At 34.9% G+C, this 17,500-nt stretch overlaps 1 protein-coding gene across 1 annotated transcript in view; it reads right to left on the bottom strand.

Annotated features, from left to right (window-relative positions):
• Nucleotides 1-2,295: 2,295 nt before the first annotated feature.
• Nucleotides 2,296-17,500, bottom strand: part of LOC142351676 (uncharacterized) — a 72,642-nt gene continuing 57,437 nt past the window's right edge. Inside the window, exon 5 of the mRNA XM_075403815.1 lies at nt 2,296-2,466. Coding sequence (XP_075259930.1) covers nt 2,296-2,466 — 171 coding nt within the window. The remainder of the gene's footprint in view (nt 2,467-17,500) is intronic.

Raw genomic sequence — 17,500 nt, forward strand, 5'->3', positions numbered from 1 at the left:
CCCCGTTAAATTCCCAGTAAGGCTTTTTGCCCCCCCCCCCCATTACAATACCGGCATGGCCTTTTTTAGGTGCCCTTGTCAAAAAATTGAAAATGTTTTCGAAAATTATATTTCTCGTGGTTGGCAAAGACTTGTAATTTTTTTGTGAATTTGGCGTTGTGAGGGTGCTGGAACTTGTAAAATTTTTGGAAAAACTTTGGTGTGGTGAATGAGTGAAACTTGTTAAATTTTTCAAAAATTTTGCGATTTTTTAAAAAAAATTCTGAATCCTTTTTCTAGTCTAATGAGACTAATGAAGGACTGAAAAGCGAAAGTGACTAACCTGATAGACTACTGAGGTAAAGGTTGAAAAAAATATAGTTTATATTCGATAAGTCTTTGTTCCAATGTAAGAAATTTAATAGTTTTGCGAGTCTGAGACCGCAACAAGTGGTATTAATTTTATGGGTTTTATTGCCCATATGTTTGAATTAACAAGTAAGTGCGAAGTAATGAAATTGGAAGTTTGTTGAATTTCAAGCTTGGAGAGAAGTTTCAAGCAGATTTTCGAACTGAAAATAGCGCATTAGAATGAATGGGGGAAAATATTAATAAAATTGACTGAAAAATTGAAGAAATTGGGGTTTAAAATTTGACTGAAAATTGGTTAAAAAAGTGATTTCATCGCTTTGTAACTGTGTCCGGAAACGCTTGATATGGGGGCCAATTGAAATTTGCTAAAACGACCTGTCCAAAATAGTTTGAGTGGAGCGCTTAAGTAGTATTTTTGAAGCTATTTTGCGTCAAAAATAAACAAAATTTTGAAAAAAAAAGTGCAAAAATTGATGTTTTTTGGTGGAACAGAGTTAGAAAAAAATGTTTTTCGCCGCCAATAAGCCTTTTTATACATTTTAAAAACTCTTAAAATTTGGTAGGAGAAATAGTGTTAAGGAATTGGGTTTATATTAAATACTATATAGTGATAACTTGTACCTACATTTTTTGTATTTTTTGATGAAAAAGGCAAAATTGTGCAAAAATTGTTAATTTTTGAGGTAAGAAAGTAGAATAAAATGTTCTATGTTAGTTATAATGGAGTGGGCAACAACGTTTTATGAGGGAAAGTTTGCTCGAACAAATAATAATGAGCAATTGGGTGTTGTTTGCATATGGCACAAATTTTTTGTCATTTTTCGGCGTTTTTTGACAAAGAAATTAAAAAATTGATGTTTCTTGGGGAAGAATATAGATTAAAGTGATGTTTCTTAGTTGAAACGCAATTTGCAATGACATTTTGTCATTTAACAGCTTGACGAAACAAATAATAGTGATTAACTGTGTGCTGAATATATGTTTTTTTGTTACGCCAAGCTGTTAAATGACAAAATTTCATTGCAAATTAATTTTCAACCAAGAAACATCATTTTATTCTACATTCTTCAACCACGAAGCATCATTTTTTTCACTTTTTTTGTCAAAAAACGCCGAAAAATGACAAAAAATTTAACAAAAATTAACATGCAAACAACACCCAATTACTCATTTTTAATTGTTCGAGCAAACTTTCCCTTATAAAATTTTGTTGCTAACTCTATTATAACTAGCATAGAACATTTTATTCTATATTCTGACCTCAAAAATTAACAATTTCTGCCCTTTTTTGGCCTTTTTCATCAAAAAATACAAAAAATATAGGTAGAAGTTATCACTAAATAATATTTAATATAAACCCGATTCCTTAATAGTATTTCTCCTACCATATTTTAACAGTTTTAAAAATGTATAAAAACGCTTATTGGCGGCGAAAAACAATTTTTTCTAACTATTCGAAAAAAAACATCAAATTTGGCGCTTTTTTTTTAAAAAAAATTTTGTCTGTTTTTGACGCAAAATGGTTTCAAAAATACTACTTAAGCGCTCCACACAAACTATTTTCAACCTGTAATTTTACCAAAACTCAATTGGCCCCATATCAAGCATTTCTCGACACAGTAATGAAGCGATAAAATCACATTTTAACCAATTTTCAGACAAACTTTAAACCCCAATTTCTTCAATTTTTCAGTCAATTTTCACGATATTTTGTCCCCCATTCATTCTCATGCGCTATTTTCGGAATTTAACGGGGGGGGGGGACACAAAAAAGCGTTACTGGGAATTTCACAAGGTGGATCAAAAAAGTGTTACTTGGAATTTCACGGGGTGGGACAAAAAAGTGTCACTGGGATTTAACGGGGTGGGACAAAAATTGTTACTCGGAATTTAACGAGGTGAGTCAAAGGTCCCACCCCGTTAAATTCCCAGTAAATAACATTACTACTCATTTTCACTTACTTCCGCAAACATCATATCCTTATGTTGGTTTTCCTTGAAGTGTTTCTCTTTCAACATGTTCATATCCTCGAGCAAAGTTTTGATCTGTTGATTTTTAATCTCCAGTTGTCTTTGCGTCTCTTTCTCCATCTGAATTTCCTTCGCTTCAAAATCCTGAAGTTATATACCCTCTCGCAGTTCAAAAGAGTATCTTAATAGTTAGTTTCCCGATTCAGTTTGATTCATTGACTGTGCGCGTGATTGAAATTCAGTTGCGATCTGTTTGAAAAACAGAAAAAAGTAACAATTGGTTATGCAAATCAGTCGCTTTCTACAGATAAGTGAGGTTCTCACAAAGGTAAACTCATTTTTCAAAACATCACAATCTTGCTTCAAATTAATAAAAAAGCCAATACCTATATCAACTTTCTGAAGAATTTTGACGTACAAAAATTACATATTTGAAAGTCTTCCCGGGTCGAGGTTTTTGGGTAAATTTTCGTAAGAAATGCGGTGAATGCGGTGAATTTTCCTAAGAAATGCGGTGATTGCGGTGAATGCGGTGAAAAAAAATAATTCACCGCTTTTCACCGCATTTCTTACAAAAATTCACCACCAAATTCACCGCATTTCTTACAAAAATTCACCGCATAGACTATTATGGCAAATTAATGTAAGAAATGCGGTGAATGCGGTGAAAAAAAATAATTCACCACATTTCACCGCATTTCTTACAAAAATTAACCGCATATGGTTTCCAAAGTTTACTCAATCTGATTTAAATTCACAAGAAATTACAAACAAGTAAGTGACAGTTGGCGCAGTGGAATAAGCATTGGAAGGCATGCAGGAGGTCAGAGGTTCGAACCCATGTAGGGACGATTCTTTTTTGTAAGAATACTGAGAACGCGGTGAAAAAAAATAATTCACCGCGATTCACCGCATTCACCGCAAAAAGATGTAAGAAATACGCGGTGAAAATTATTTTTTTTCACCGCATTTCACCGCATTTCTTACGAAAATTCACCGCCAAACCTCGACCCGGGTTTGTTTGTGTGTGTGTGTGTGTGTGTATGTGTTTGTGTGTGTGTGTGTGTGTGTGTGTGTGTGTGTATGTGTGTGTGTGTGTGTGTGTGTGTGTATGTGTGTGTGTGTGTGTGTGTGTGTGTGTGTGTGTGTGTGTGTGTGTGTGTTCGTGTGTGTAAACAAAAAATGGCCAAAATTAAAAAAAAAATCTAAAAGATATTGCGAAAACGAATGAGCTAAGAAAATTTAGCCATCAACTAAAAACATTGAAAATCAGTGGGACGTGTCATTAAATATGACAAAATTTACGGCATCTAAAGCAAAAAGTACTGGCAAACCTCAGCAGCTCATTTATTCGCAAACACGAATAGAGTTAAAATTATGAAAACCATTAGCAAATAAATGACTTCAGAAAATAAATATGAATCTTTTGAAAAGAGCTGCTACTAATTAAATGTGAGGTAGAACACGCAACAAACCAGACACATATTAGGCGAAGACCAAAATTCACAATTATTAAAAACACAAAGATAAGGTCATAAAAACCTAAGGTGCCCATTGATCGATTCAAACACTTGCAGCTGCTCATCGCTAGAAGCATGTAAAGTCAATCTTAGTATTTTACGAAAAATAATGGGCAAAAACAGCCAAAATATTTGTCTAATAGCAGCAAAAAAACTCCCTTGTAAAGTCAGCAAAAACACTAAATTCTTACAGCAAATTTTACAATTTTGACAGCAAATTGAAAAATCTTAAGAGGCAGAACTAAACCAATTTTTAATGACTGATTTTCAATGGCTTCTTATACCAACACTAAAAGATGACATGTCAGTGACATCAAAAAGTAAAGGAAACAAAAAAAAATGTAAACTGACTAGCGTAAGACAAGTTGTTCTTGAACAACAGGTGGGGCAATTTAATTGAGTGAACGAAGCCTAGATAACTTTTTTTATATGGGTGCAGAAACATCAGCCCAAGTGGGGGGTTTTGGCCGGCAACCTCCATAGTCCTCAGCATATTAACTCACCATTCCGCTTTCACTTTAGCAACAAACTTTACTTCAGAGTGAGGCCAATTGAGATCGCTCAAAAATGAAGTAGAGAAGCATTAAAAAGTCACTTCAGAAGTCAAAGAAAGTTCTGGAACTAAATCGGAAATTGGTCAAGCCAAACATTTGCATAAAAAAGAGCCTCTAGAATACCGGAAACAACTCGAAGATGCGTGCAATAAAATCTCTTCCAATTAACTTAACTCATATAAGAAAAATCAATGAAGAAATACAAACTAAGCAATATATAGTTAGAAACAACCATTTTTTAAGTAAGGTAGGCGGTTGGGGGTGGGGGTTGCTAAGTAGGAAGTTGAGGGTATAGGTTGGTTGTACCAAAAGAGTAGGTATGGGGATAGGTATATGGGGTTGGTATGGGGTAGGTATTTGGAGATAGGGGATGTAGGTGGGGGAGTGGGGGTAGGTGGGGGAGTGGGGGTAGGTGGGGGAGTGGGCTAGGTGGGGGAGTGGGAGTAGGTGGGTCTAAGTTAGATAGGCAATAGCGACTTATATGGACTCAAAAATTCTCGAACTGCTTTTTTTCACCGTGAATATTACAAGCAGTTTGCAATGACTATACATTAAAAACAAAGCTACTGCTAAAGTCCAATGTCCGAAAACAAAACAAAAGTCAACGTTAAAGTTTAAACCGAACATTGGATGAACTTCTTGCGAACGACAGGCATTGGGCAAATTAGGGGTGTACTTTTTTTGGTGCAAACTGTGACCTCATAGTGATTCAAACCCATGACCTCGAGAAAAACTACCAGAAATCTTAACCACTAAGATACAATGCTTTGATAGTGTATCGCTAACGAACACTTTAATATTAGAACAAAAACTTTGTTTTAAAATGAGAGCAATTGAAATCACTCAAAATGAAGAAGTGAAGCGTGAAAAAGTCAATTGAGAAGTAGCAGTATGTCCCAGAACAAATGCGCAAAAAAGGTGAAGCAAAAATTTTCCATAGATAATTGACCAACACGTTTATAAAAAGTTCTTCCAACATCGTTTGAGAGCAATGAAAAAAGAGCAAACGTTACAAAGAATTAAATATGGCTGAAAACCAACAAATACCAAGAATAAAAAAAATAGAAATTAGAAATCTATGAGAATTCTTCCGTGGCTAAAAGCCAAGCAGAGGTCAGCAAAAACAAGACAAACAATTGTTCTTGTTTTTGTCTGAAGCAATTTACTGAATGCAAACAATAAAGAACGGATAATTTCTTTTCCTTTTTTGGTTTTAAATTAAATTGATGCTTTATTACCCCTGTTTAAAAACTCCTTTAGTTGTGGTCACCCATAAACGGTTAGTTAATTCTTCTCAGTATTCTACTTTCTTTTTTTTTATAAGGGATGGCTGTTACGCACTACGGTGTTGCGGTAACCTGCAAGCTCTACTTTCTCCAAACTGCTCTTATGTACCCTGGTAAACCAATACGCTATCACCTAATGAAAAAACTTTGAAGATCTCTCCCGCTTCATTGGATTTTGCAATTGGCCGCTTTCACTATGTTTCGCAAATTTAGTTTGAGGAAACCTAAAGTCAAGATAGCTTAACATTAATACCAGTTAGCCAATTAAAACAATATAACTTTAATTCAGAAAGCTCAAAGTCTCATTGAGCTGAAACATTGAGCGAGTTAAGCCCAGGGTGAAGTTCGTGACTTGTGTTAAACCAAAAGAGAGCTCAAAAGCAAAAAAAGGTGTAAGACTATCGACCTTGTCAGTAGAAGTTCTTTTGATAGTAAGCAAATCATCCAAGACCTCCACGAATAAAAGACGTCACCAAAAATCCTAAAATTACTTCATTTGCCGTTTAAAAAAAGTATGTCAAAGTTATCAAGTTAGATTCAAAAACGTTAACCCCAAAAACGCTTTACACATTGCGAATTTAGACAGTACCCGGGTCGAGACCGAATGGTTAACTTGTAAGAACTTGCAATTTTCTTGCAAAAGTTGGTTAACTTGTAAGAACTTGCAAGTCGAATGGTTAACTTGTAAGAACTTGTAAGTCGAATGGTTAACTTGTGAGAACTGGCAAGGCGAATGGCTAAACTGTAAGTTTCTTGCAAGTTCGTTCCGGTCCAGCACAACTCTGATTGGTTAATTCAGTTTAACATTCAGTCATTTACCGTAGAAAGCGCGTGGGAGTTAGTTGTTCTGTTTGGATAACATAATACAATTCGACCTAAGAAAACAAAATGTTTTTTTTTTGAATTTTATCAAATCAAAAGAGTTCCTTTTGCAATTCCATTAAAAACTGTAGATCTCAATTAACTTCTTCACGATTAGTTTCTTAAAAATGTTCTCAAAATATTGACTTTGATTGAATTTTCAAACTCATATGTTAGTAGTTTCTCAAAATAATTCAGTGGCCCTTCATTTTTACACATTTTTTATAATTTACTTCACACTTTCCAGATTCTATTTTTTCCAAACATCCGTTTACATTCATGTCTTGCAAAGTTTTATTTATGGTTTAGTGCGTATGTGTGTGTGTATTTGTGTGTATGTGCGTGTGTGAGTGCGTATATGTGTGTGCGCGCCCAGGTGTGTGCGTGCATGGTGTGTGTGTGTGTGTGTGTGATGTGTGGTGTGTGTGCTAATGGTTAACTTGTAAGTAACTTTTAGGTCGAATGGTTAACTTATAAGAGCCTTGTAAGTCGAATGGTTAACTTGTAAGAACTTGCAAGTCGAATGGTTAACTTGTAAGAACTTGTAAGTTTTTGTAAGAACTTGTAACTTGTAACCTGCCAGAAACTTGCAAGTTCTTACAAGATGACCATTCAGCCTCGACCGGGGGAACCAAAGAGAGAAAAAAATGAAATGACATCACGTTTGACTTTTTAAATTTTTTAAATAATGGGTATGAAAATGGGGGGGGGGGTTACACCAGGAACTTCTGTCAACAAAACAGTTCCGGTGAATTGATAATTTAAACGGCTGACCAAAAAATTGCAATAAAAGGACAGCGCCGCTCTAAAATAATCCCTAAAAAGATTGTTTGCGAACCAATTTAAAAGAAAGATATTAATGGAGGCAATTAAAGAGGTTCAAATATGAATCACTGAAGAGCCAATGAGACCTGTCATTAGTGGAACTGAATGACAGGACAAAAGCAACGAAAATAATTATGTGTTTTGGAAACAATTTGTGTCAAAGTCGTAAATTCTATCAAGAAAAGAAACGAAAATACTATACAAATTCAAATATAACTCAACAGAGAGCCAAATGACCAGGAATAAGTGAGATTACTAGTTAAAGCAAAAAACGAATTATGAAACCGTCGAAAAACTAAAAGGAAGGGACAATTGTTGTGAAAATAAGTGATATGAAAGTTGCAAAAACCCCAGATGTGAGGTCAAATCTATAGATTAACGTGAATTTGCCTAATTAGGGTGCCAACGAGATCATTAATTGACAATAGTATGTGACGGAACAGCAAAATACAATAAAGGGCAAACTGCAAAAAATCACATCTTTTTGAAATCAAGATCTGTCACAGTCAAGAAAATTGATGGATAAGCAAACAACTCCAAATAGAACCAATTATGACTCGAGAGCCAATTATACTATGTACGCGAGACAATGAGAGCTATGAAAACTGAGAAAGGTGACAGAAGCGTTCAAGAAAGTGAAAAAGATCAAATCGCTAATATTTTTTTTTAAAAACAGGTAGAGTACGGGTTATCATAACAGTTAGATTGCAGTTCAATTCAGTATTTTAGCTTAAAAGGGCCTCACTAAAGAACCATTGTGAGAGCAAATGCAATTAATTTTGCTAAATAGCAGCGAAGAAAAAAAGAAAAACAGAGACTGAAAAAATTCAACAGTCACATATTTCCCATGAAAATAAAGAGCGTCAACGTTTTGAAAACTATTGGTTGCCTTCTGAGGGGGCTTCCACAATCGCATTGATGAACATAGGTATCACGTTTTAAAAGTATTCAAGCAGAAAATGGAGAAAATAGAGGTCAAATTGCCGCGCGAGTGAAACGCGTGAAAAGATGTTAAAAGACCAATACAGCCATTAAACATAAAACAAAGGTTAAATTCAACACTCGTAATAAATTGATTAATTTTAAGGGTACCAAAAAATCAATTTTTTTTGAATTGTAAGAATGAGGGAATTGTTTAAATAATAGCATATAAGTGGCAACGGATGGCTATTCAAAAACTTCACAAAGTTCGCTACCGTTTCTCGTGACATTATCAATATATAATAAAATAGATAAAAAATACAACCTTGAAAAGCTTTTCTTGAGTATATTGATACCTCTGAAGTGTGAAAGACATCAATTGGGTATCCATTTAAGAACAAAACAATAGACTGGATGAGTGTAATAATAAACTGCACCATTGGGCTCAAAAAATCATCTTGATTTGATGCCTTGACCGCAACTCATAACATAGTCGGCAGATTGCCGGAAAATAGCCGCGACAGACGCTTGTGGCCTTCCATGAATTGAAACAACTAAAGAAATAAGATAGACAGATTGACCAGACTCTAATGCTCAAGAAATAGGGAATATACGTTTGGCACTACTTCGATGCACATTATTGATCTTTAACTAGTAAATGCTCATAAAATTTAAAGTTCATTGAGTGATTTCAGAAGTATTTTTTTGAGTGAGGTAAGTCACGCAATTGACCTAAAGCAGAACAAATAACGTCACGTACACAAATTTTAACTGCAATGCAGTAGAAGTCACTGAAGTCATTGAAAAGTCAATTCCAAGAAGTCAGGTCGTAGGAATCATCGATGGAGACGACGAATTAAAAACATAGCCGGTAGAATACAGGAAACGACTCGAATCGTCGTGCATTACAAAAGTAGCCCAACAAAACACACTAAAGTGTTTTAAAAACGCTGACAGTTTTTCAGGTGTGTGTGAGCTATAGAATGACCTCTTCATAGAAACAAAAAGTATACAATCAATTAACATCAATAGAAACCATCTATCACATTACCTATCGGTAAGACTATTGAACAGAGATCAAAACAATAGAATTTTTACATTCACTTTAACTGGCGAAAGAGGAAATAGAATATCCTCCTAAGATTTCCAAAAGGAATGCAGCTTAGAGAATATGTTTAAAGTATTCGTGAAAAGGCACAAAGACTCTCATGATAGAACCAAAGTAACCGCTATTCCAAGTGCAACCTATGAATTATTAAAAAAAATTCCCAATACCTATACGAAAAATCAATACAGATAACAACAATAAACGATAAATTACGTAATGACATAGTACAATTCAATAATTGGTTAACAAAAATTATTGAATAAAAAACACGAATCAAACAGCAACGTTTGACATAATTCAGATTCCGGACATAATTCAGATCCCGGAATTTATATTCGTTTTCTTGTTAGATAATTTTTGAGCATATCAACGAAAAAAAATAGAATTCGAAGAAACATTTAAAGAAGATATACAAAAACTAAATCATAAAGTATTCAACATCTGGGACCCTGAAAATGTCTCAACACAATTTGAAAGCATCCTAAAAATCAACTCAGATAGTCTAAGCTATATATTAGGATTAGACAGTAATGTAAACATCATTGACCGAGGACAATTGGGATCGACAACATTCAACTATACAAAAAGTATGACTTCATTTTCAACGCCAAAAGACATTCATTCCAATACAAGTTTAAAATTAAACCAAAAATCAACAATATGACCTGATAAACCACTTACTTCAACTCTATTTGGATTTCAACATAATGCAAACTATGACAGAATATATTTTTCAGACACAGAGGAAAATGAATTATAGTTAGACAACGGATTACCGTCATCAGCTAACCAAAGAGTAAGAAGAAAAGACACAGAACAACTAATAAATTATCCAATCAATAAATACAAAACATTTAATACACTAATAAATAATCAAGAACAAAGAAGTACAAACTGGATACAAAACACTAAAGATTATACAGAATTAAAGGACGAAATAACAGAAAAAGTAAAGAACCACACAAACAAATTGATAGATAACCTGGAATATAGATTTGCACAAATGAATTAAAAATAGAACGGAAACAAGAAGAAGCATTCGGAGAAATGTTTGATAGACTCAATAGAACATAAGAAGAAATTAACAGACAGAATAATCAACGATTAGAAAAAGGAAATACTGAAACTAACAGTATGCAAAATAACAGACAAATTGATTTTCAACGCAGAAGAAGTACTTCAAAACCAACGGGGAAAAAAGAAACCACAGTTACGGAACCACCTCTTCCATTATATAAAGAATTAACCTCAATGAGTATAAATGAAGAACCACAATTAGAACAAAACGTGAGCAGTGGATCAGTACCAACAACTATTAGACCATTTGATGGTACAGACTCAGCATACACTGTTGAAGAATACTTAAATAGTATTGTTGCCGCAATGATCTTGAATAGTGACAAAGAACCAGCAAACAAACCTGGACACCATCAATGGAAAGTAAAAAGAGCAGCTTTAAACCTACATACATTAAAAGGACCAGGTCAAAAGTGGTATTTCACTTTACCAAGTGAAAACAATTTGGTTTGGGAAACATTCTGCAAAAAAATTTTTGATATGTTCGACTCAGAAAAGTCCAAACAACAAACAAAAATAGTACTATAACAATTTAAAAAATACAATTGAATCACTAAGATCACCAGCATTATGTATTGAGACTCTAGTCAAAAACAGCATATTCACTATATGCTGAAGACTATAGAAATAGTTTCATGAATTAAACGTTCATTCGATGTCTAGACAATGAAATAAAAACCGCAGCATTAAACTTGCCAACCATAAACAAGCACCAAGAGAACCAGAAATGCCATTCAAAACATTGGTCGATAAAATAGATCAAATGAATCTAACGAGAACAATAACGAATAACCACAAAAGATTGTAGGAAGTCAACAAAAGTACAACAGATATTAATAAAGAGTTACAACAAATGTCCGCAGCATGCAATAATATCAATGATCTCAACCCAAAAGATTAAGAACAACTTGAAGTTGCAATTTGTGATGTACTGATGTACTAAACGGAATTAACAATACATACGACAGAAAAAGTTTTAAAGGAAGACCGAAATTTGCAATATTCTGTAGCTATTGTAGTTCCCATGGACACACCAAGAGAAGATGTTTTAAAAGACCAATACAGAAAAGTACAACTAAACCAAAAGAAATATCGTTCCTTAAATATATGAAAAATAACCAAAATTTACCGAATTGACAAATAAATTCAATTTTAGAACATAAATTCCTGCGGAAGATGTTTAGAAGACCAAGACGAAAAAGTACACCTAGACAAAAAGAAATATCGTTCTTTGGACATATACGAAAAAACAAAAATTTAACGAATAGACAAATAAATTCAAATAGCGTAAATGGACGACAATTACCATCAACATCCCCAGTGTACAACCACTCGAAAAGTAGAACACCTTATAGACAGCAGTCAAGAAATGGAAATAACAATAAACCCAACAGTAGAGATAACCGAAACTACCAAGCATCTAGAAATTATAGTAGAAGCAACAATGATAGAGCTCACAGTTATAGTAGAAATGACTACAGCCGGAGCAGAAATAACAGCTACAGCAGATATAATAGTTATAATAGATACAATAACAGATCAATTTCACAATATACAATTCGTACTAGCTCGAGACAAAATTCACAATTCAGCAGAAACAATAACCAATATAATAATAATAATAATAACAATAATAACAATAATATTAATAATAATAATAATAAAAATAATAATAATAATAATAATAATAATAATAATAATAATAATAATAATAAAATTAATAATAATAATAATAATAATAATAATAATAATAATAATAATAATAATAACAATAAAAATAATGATAATAATAATAATAATAATAATAACAATAATAATAATAATAATAATAATAATAATAATAATAATAATAATAATAATAATAATAATAATAATAATAATAATAATAATAATAATAATAATAATAATAATAATAATAATAATAATAATAATAATAATAATAATAATAATAATAATAATAATAATAATAATAATAATAATAATAATAATAATAATAATAATAATAATAATAATAATAATAATAATAATAATAATAATAATAATAATAATAATAATAATAATAATAATAATAATAATAATAATAATAATAATAATAATAATAATAATAATAATAATAATAATAATAATAATAATAATAATAATAATAATAATAATAATAATAATAATAATAATAATAATAATAATAATAATAATAATAATAATAATAATAATAATAATAATAATAATAATAATAATAATAATAATAATAATAATAATAATAATAATAATAATAATAATAACAATAATAATAATAATAATAATAATAATAATAAAAATAATAATAATTGTTGTGTGCACAAAGTCTCGTTGTGCAGATTGTTGAATTGCTAGGCTTAAGGCTGTAAAAGGCTAGCGCGATAAGAATTAACTTTCTCTTCTTGTTCAGGTTTTCTCTTGACACCAAGTGCGCTTCTCACTTGCGCTCCGTTTGGAGCGTTCGAATGAAGACTGGTACAACCAGTAAATGAAGTAACAAAGCGTGCAACGTATTTACAACTACGAACAATAATAATATAGTAACATAGTTAGTCTTTTGTACGAGTTCATATTAATACTTTTAGTACTTGGTTGCAGTGTGAGTAGGTGTCTCACCACATTCCCCCCCTCTTGGAGGATCCAGATGTGTAGTTAATGATTGGAGTTCTGGTTAGTGTCCTTGGTTGTGATGTTCTGGGTGTTTATGTTCCAACCGGGGTTTGGTACGTTGGGGGTCCAGTCCATGGAGTCTGAGTGCTGTGTGTTTCGAGTGGGGGCAGAGTTGACGGATGCGGTGTGGAATGAGTCTTGTGAGTCTGAAGATAGTATGACTATGTCTTGTCCAAAAGTGGTGTAGTTCGGGTTGATGTTTAGGGCAACTTGTGGGGGACTGTCCTCGGAGGTATCGATTAGGTCGATCACTGTGGTTTTCTTGTCTTTTGGATCTTGTGTGGAGTCTTCCGTTGTGGATAGTGGAGATAATGAGATATTTGCTATGGCTTTTTCTACATTTAGCTTCTTGACTGTGGGTTCCGCTTTAGACTTTCGAATGTTTCGCAAAGGGGGTGATTTGGCGATTGTTGACACGGTGCTTCGTTTGGGGGTGAGCATGAAGTCTGCTGCCGATGACGACGTGGCTATTATGAATGGTTTTGTGTGCCCTGGGGATCGTTCCTTGAACACGCGGGTCGTGGGTTTTTTGCTGAGTTCGCTGAAGTTGACCTGGTTTTGGCTTAGTTGGAAGGCGTAGCTTTGCTTCAGTGCTGCGATTTTAGCTTTTGTCAATTTTGTGTTGGCCGTTCTCCTGGCTGCTGAAACAGTTGCTTTTTTCCGTATGCATGGTTGTTTACCCTTTTGTGCTTTCCCTGGGGATTTCTTGTTGAACTTTTTCTTTCCTCCTGTTGTTCTTGTGAGTATCGGGGATACATTAAATGAGGGGCCTGGCATAGAGTGCTGTGGATGTGTATCGTCGATGGGAGTGGACGTTTCAAGTTGTTGTGTCTTTGTTGTTGAACTTGTCTCTTCATTGTTGACCTTTCGCTTGTGGGGTTGTACAATGTTGGGGGGTGCGGATTGCCTTGTGTTCTTTGGGTTTTCACCCATCTGGGATGTCCTCAACCGCTGTGCTTTTTCCGCTAAACAGAATTTTTCTATTTTACGTTTGTTTCGGTTATATTCCCCAATTGTTTTGCAAGCTACGAAATTTATGAGGCGTAGTTTTGGTTCTTGTGGGGCGGGGCGCGTTTCTGAAGATATTGCTATGTCATTGTTACGTATCACGGTATTTTTGCGATTGTGAGTGTCTATAGTAATGGTGTGAGGGGTGTAATCGACTATTGTGCCGTCTGGTATTAAGGACCAGAGGGGTTTTAGCATGCCTCGTGGTTCTGGGTTTTTTCTTCTTATAGTTTTTCGTGCTAGGTTTCGACGTGTTTGGTCAATAATTGTGGTCTTATCTCCTATTTGGAATTTAAATTTAGACGGAATTATTGTACCCTTTTGGGGAGGCAACAGTGGTGCGTTGTCTGATTCCGAGGTGTCCGACGATTGGGATGCTTCCGATTGGGCTTCCTGGGAATTCGGCTCGTCCTGTCGATACTGTATGTCCAGATTAATTTCCGAGTTGGTGTCCCTGTCCCAGATCGCGGCCGGCGTCAGGCTTGGGTTCTGGAGTAGTCGTTTGTCTAAGTAAAATGATTTTATGTTGTTGTATGATAGGTTTTTTGTGTTGGGTTTTGTAAGGATGTTAGATAATTCCGTATTTTTCGGTCTGCCAAAGTGTGCCTGGAAAGGGGCAATTTTAGTGATTCTGTTTGGTATAAGCCTAATGGATTCAATTATTTCTGTTATTTTTTCTGCTATGGTTGTATTATCCCATATGGGGTCAATGTCCATTGTTGCTAGTCTTCGCTTTAATGTTTGTATCAAACGTTCTACCATTCCTGAAGCGCGGTGGTCGTGCGTAGGGGAAAATATTAGTTTTATGTTTTTATCTTTGCAGTAAATTTCGAATGCTCTCGATTTGAATGCTTGCGCTTGGTCGCAACGGATGCTTCGTGGGATTCCATGGAACTTACAGTATTCGTCTAGAAATTCTATTGCGGTTTGTGTGTCACAACTTGTGTGAACTAGTGCGGATGGGTAGCGTGAAAATCGGTCTACCGCGGCCAGTATGTAATGTTCATTATTATTGTTTTTTTTGTCTATGATGGGCCCGGCAAAGTCTAATTGTAGCTCTTCGTTGGGTTCGCTTAACTTAGGTAGTGTTCCTAATTTTGATTTACTGATTATGGGTTTTAGGTCTTACCTTGGTCTAAACATTGCTTGCAATTTTCTGCCCTGAGGGCTATTGTCCTGTGTATCTGGGGAAACCAGATCAGATTCGCTAATCTAATCATTCCCACTTGGCCCGGGTGGGTTCTGTGTACAGCGTTTATGACCAGGTTTTGTAGTTGGTGTGGAATAACTAGCTTGCCGTCGTACAACAGGCATCCCGATCTGGCTACGGCTAAGTCGTTTCTTAGGTTGTAATAATATCTGGAGACTTGTTTTAGTTGGTCCCAATTGTGGTTCTGTACCAACCGAATAATGTTTTGTAGGTTCTTATCTTTGAGGGTAGCCTCGGCTAGGAATTCCTCGCCGAATACACGGGAGAGGTTTAGTCGATAATTTGGGGCCGTTTCGTTCTCAAACTCGAATAGGGGTGCATGTTTATTTTCATCTATTGGTTCTCGGCCTTGTCCTAAGTTGGAAGTTGGGGGTGTGTTATCCGTTTGGGTTGCCACTGAGATTGGGGTATTTTGAGTTGGGGAGGTTTCAAGTAGGTTGTGCGACATTGTTGTTATAATTTTTTCTTCTGGCTCGTTTTGTAATTTGTCTGTCGAATGTATTTAAATTCGGTCTGTTTCTAGTAACTACTTTAATTTTTGGACAGTATTGTAAGTGGTAATTGTTGAGAGTGGAGGGTAAAGGGGTTTTCTGTACGTTTGGGATCATAGGAGAATTTGTGTTGTAATAAATTGTGATGTTTTTTGGATCTTGAATGTTTTTGTTTCTAGAATTATGAAGTTTTGAATTGAGATTTGATTTAGAATTAACAAGCGAGAAAGAGCGTGACTGTTTATGGCAAGAGGAATGGCAAAAAGCGTTCGCTGTATTTAGCTTGCGCTGAGCGATGTTGTTTGCGTCATGTGATTTGTGTGTTAATCCGAATGGAGCGATCTGATTGGTTGAAATGTTGTGTTTACGTTCTTCGTTCAGCAGTGTGAAAGTAAATTCTCTGATTCTGTTTATTACGAAGAGTTCATCCTCTGGGCTTATTGGGGGGGGGGGTTTGGTGTGGGTTTCTGCTTAGGTAATCCGTGAAGCCCATGTCTTTCCCCGGTATATGTTGGATTGAAAATGTGTACGGGAGTAATTTGTCTACCCAGCGTATCCGTCGACTTTGTCGTGATTTGTTCGCCCGATTGGGTTTGAGTGCGGAAAGTAGGGCTGTGTGGTCTGTGATTATTTCAAATTTTGAACCTAGTAAGTAATATTTGAAATGGTTTGTTGCCCATACTACTGATAGTAGTTCTAATTCGTTTGTACTATATTTCATTTCTGCTTCGTTTAAGAAGCGGCTGGCGTATGCTATGGGGAACCATCCCTCTGGGTATTGTTGTTCTAATACTGCTCCAAGTCCCGTGTGGCTTGCGTCACATTTCAGACGCGTTTTACGATGTTTGTCGAAATGTTTTTTTTTCTGTAATTTTTGAGATTTCTGCCTTTATTTTGTCTAAAGCTGTTGTATGTGTTTCTTCCCAACGTATTTTGTTGTTTGTTATGTTTTCTTTTTTTAGGAGTGGTCTTATGGGTTTGAGTAGATTGGCTAAGTTGGGAATAAATTTAATGAGTTGGTGTATTGAGCCCATAAGAGAACGAAGTTGTTTTAGTGTTTTAGGCGGTTTCAGGTTCATTATGGAGTCTGTCTTTTTTACTGTAGGGGAGATTCCCGATTGGGTAATTTTATAGCCTAGCCATGTTATTGAAGATTTGGAGAATTCGCATTTTTCTAGTTTGATGGCTAGATTTTCTTTGTCAAGTCTGGATAAGACCTTATATATGTCTTGTTCATGGTCAAGGGTGGAGCCTTTTGTTATGATTAGTATGTCGTCTAAAAAGTTGAAATTGTTGTTGATGTATCCGTTGGGCTTCTGTTCCTAGGCTTAGGTATATTAAGCTGAGCACTTTCAGGTCGGCTTCGTCCAACGGTATTCCATCGACTGTAGGGCCTCTGAATGCGATCTGTTTGCAATCGTTGTCCCAATCTACCTTTCGCTTGTTATTTCGGAGGTCTCTTTCTCTGTGTTGTGCCTGTGTTTCATTTTCAGTTGGGGGCTCGTAGGTTGGTTCTATGGGGTAAGTCAAGTCTTTTGTGTCTGGTTTGTGTTTCAGTAGTGAGTCCACGTTTATGGAGTTTTTGGCCATTATTGCCAGTTTTAGTGTAGCTGCCCATATGGGCCATTCCAC

This window comes from Convolutriloba macropyga, chromosome 13 (genome assembly GCF_964194025.1).
Source record: "Convolutriloba macropyga chromosome 13, txConMacr16.3, whole genome shotgun sequence".
Taxonomy (NCBI): domain Eukaryota; kingdom Metazoa; phylum Xenacoelomorpha; order Acoela; family Convolutidae; genus Convolutriloba; species Convolutriloba macropyga.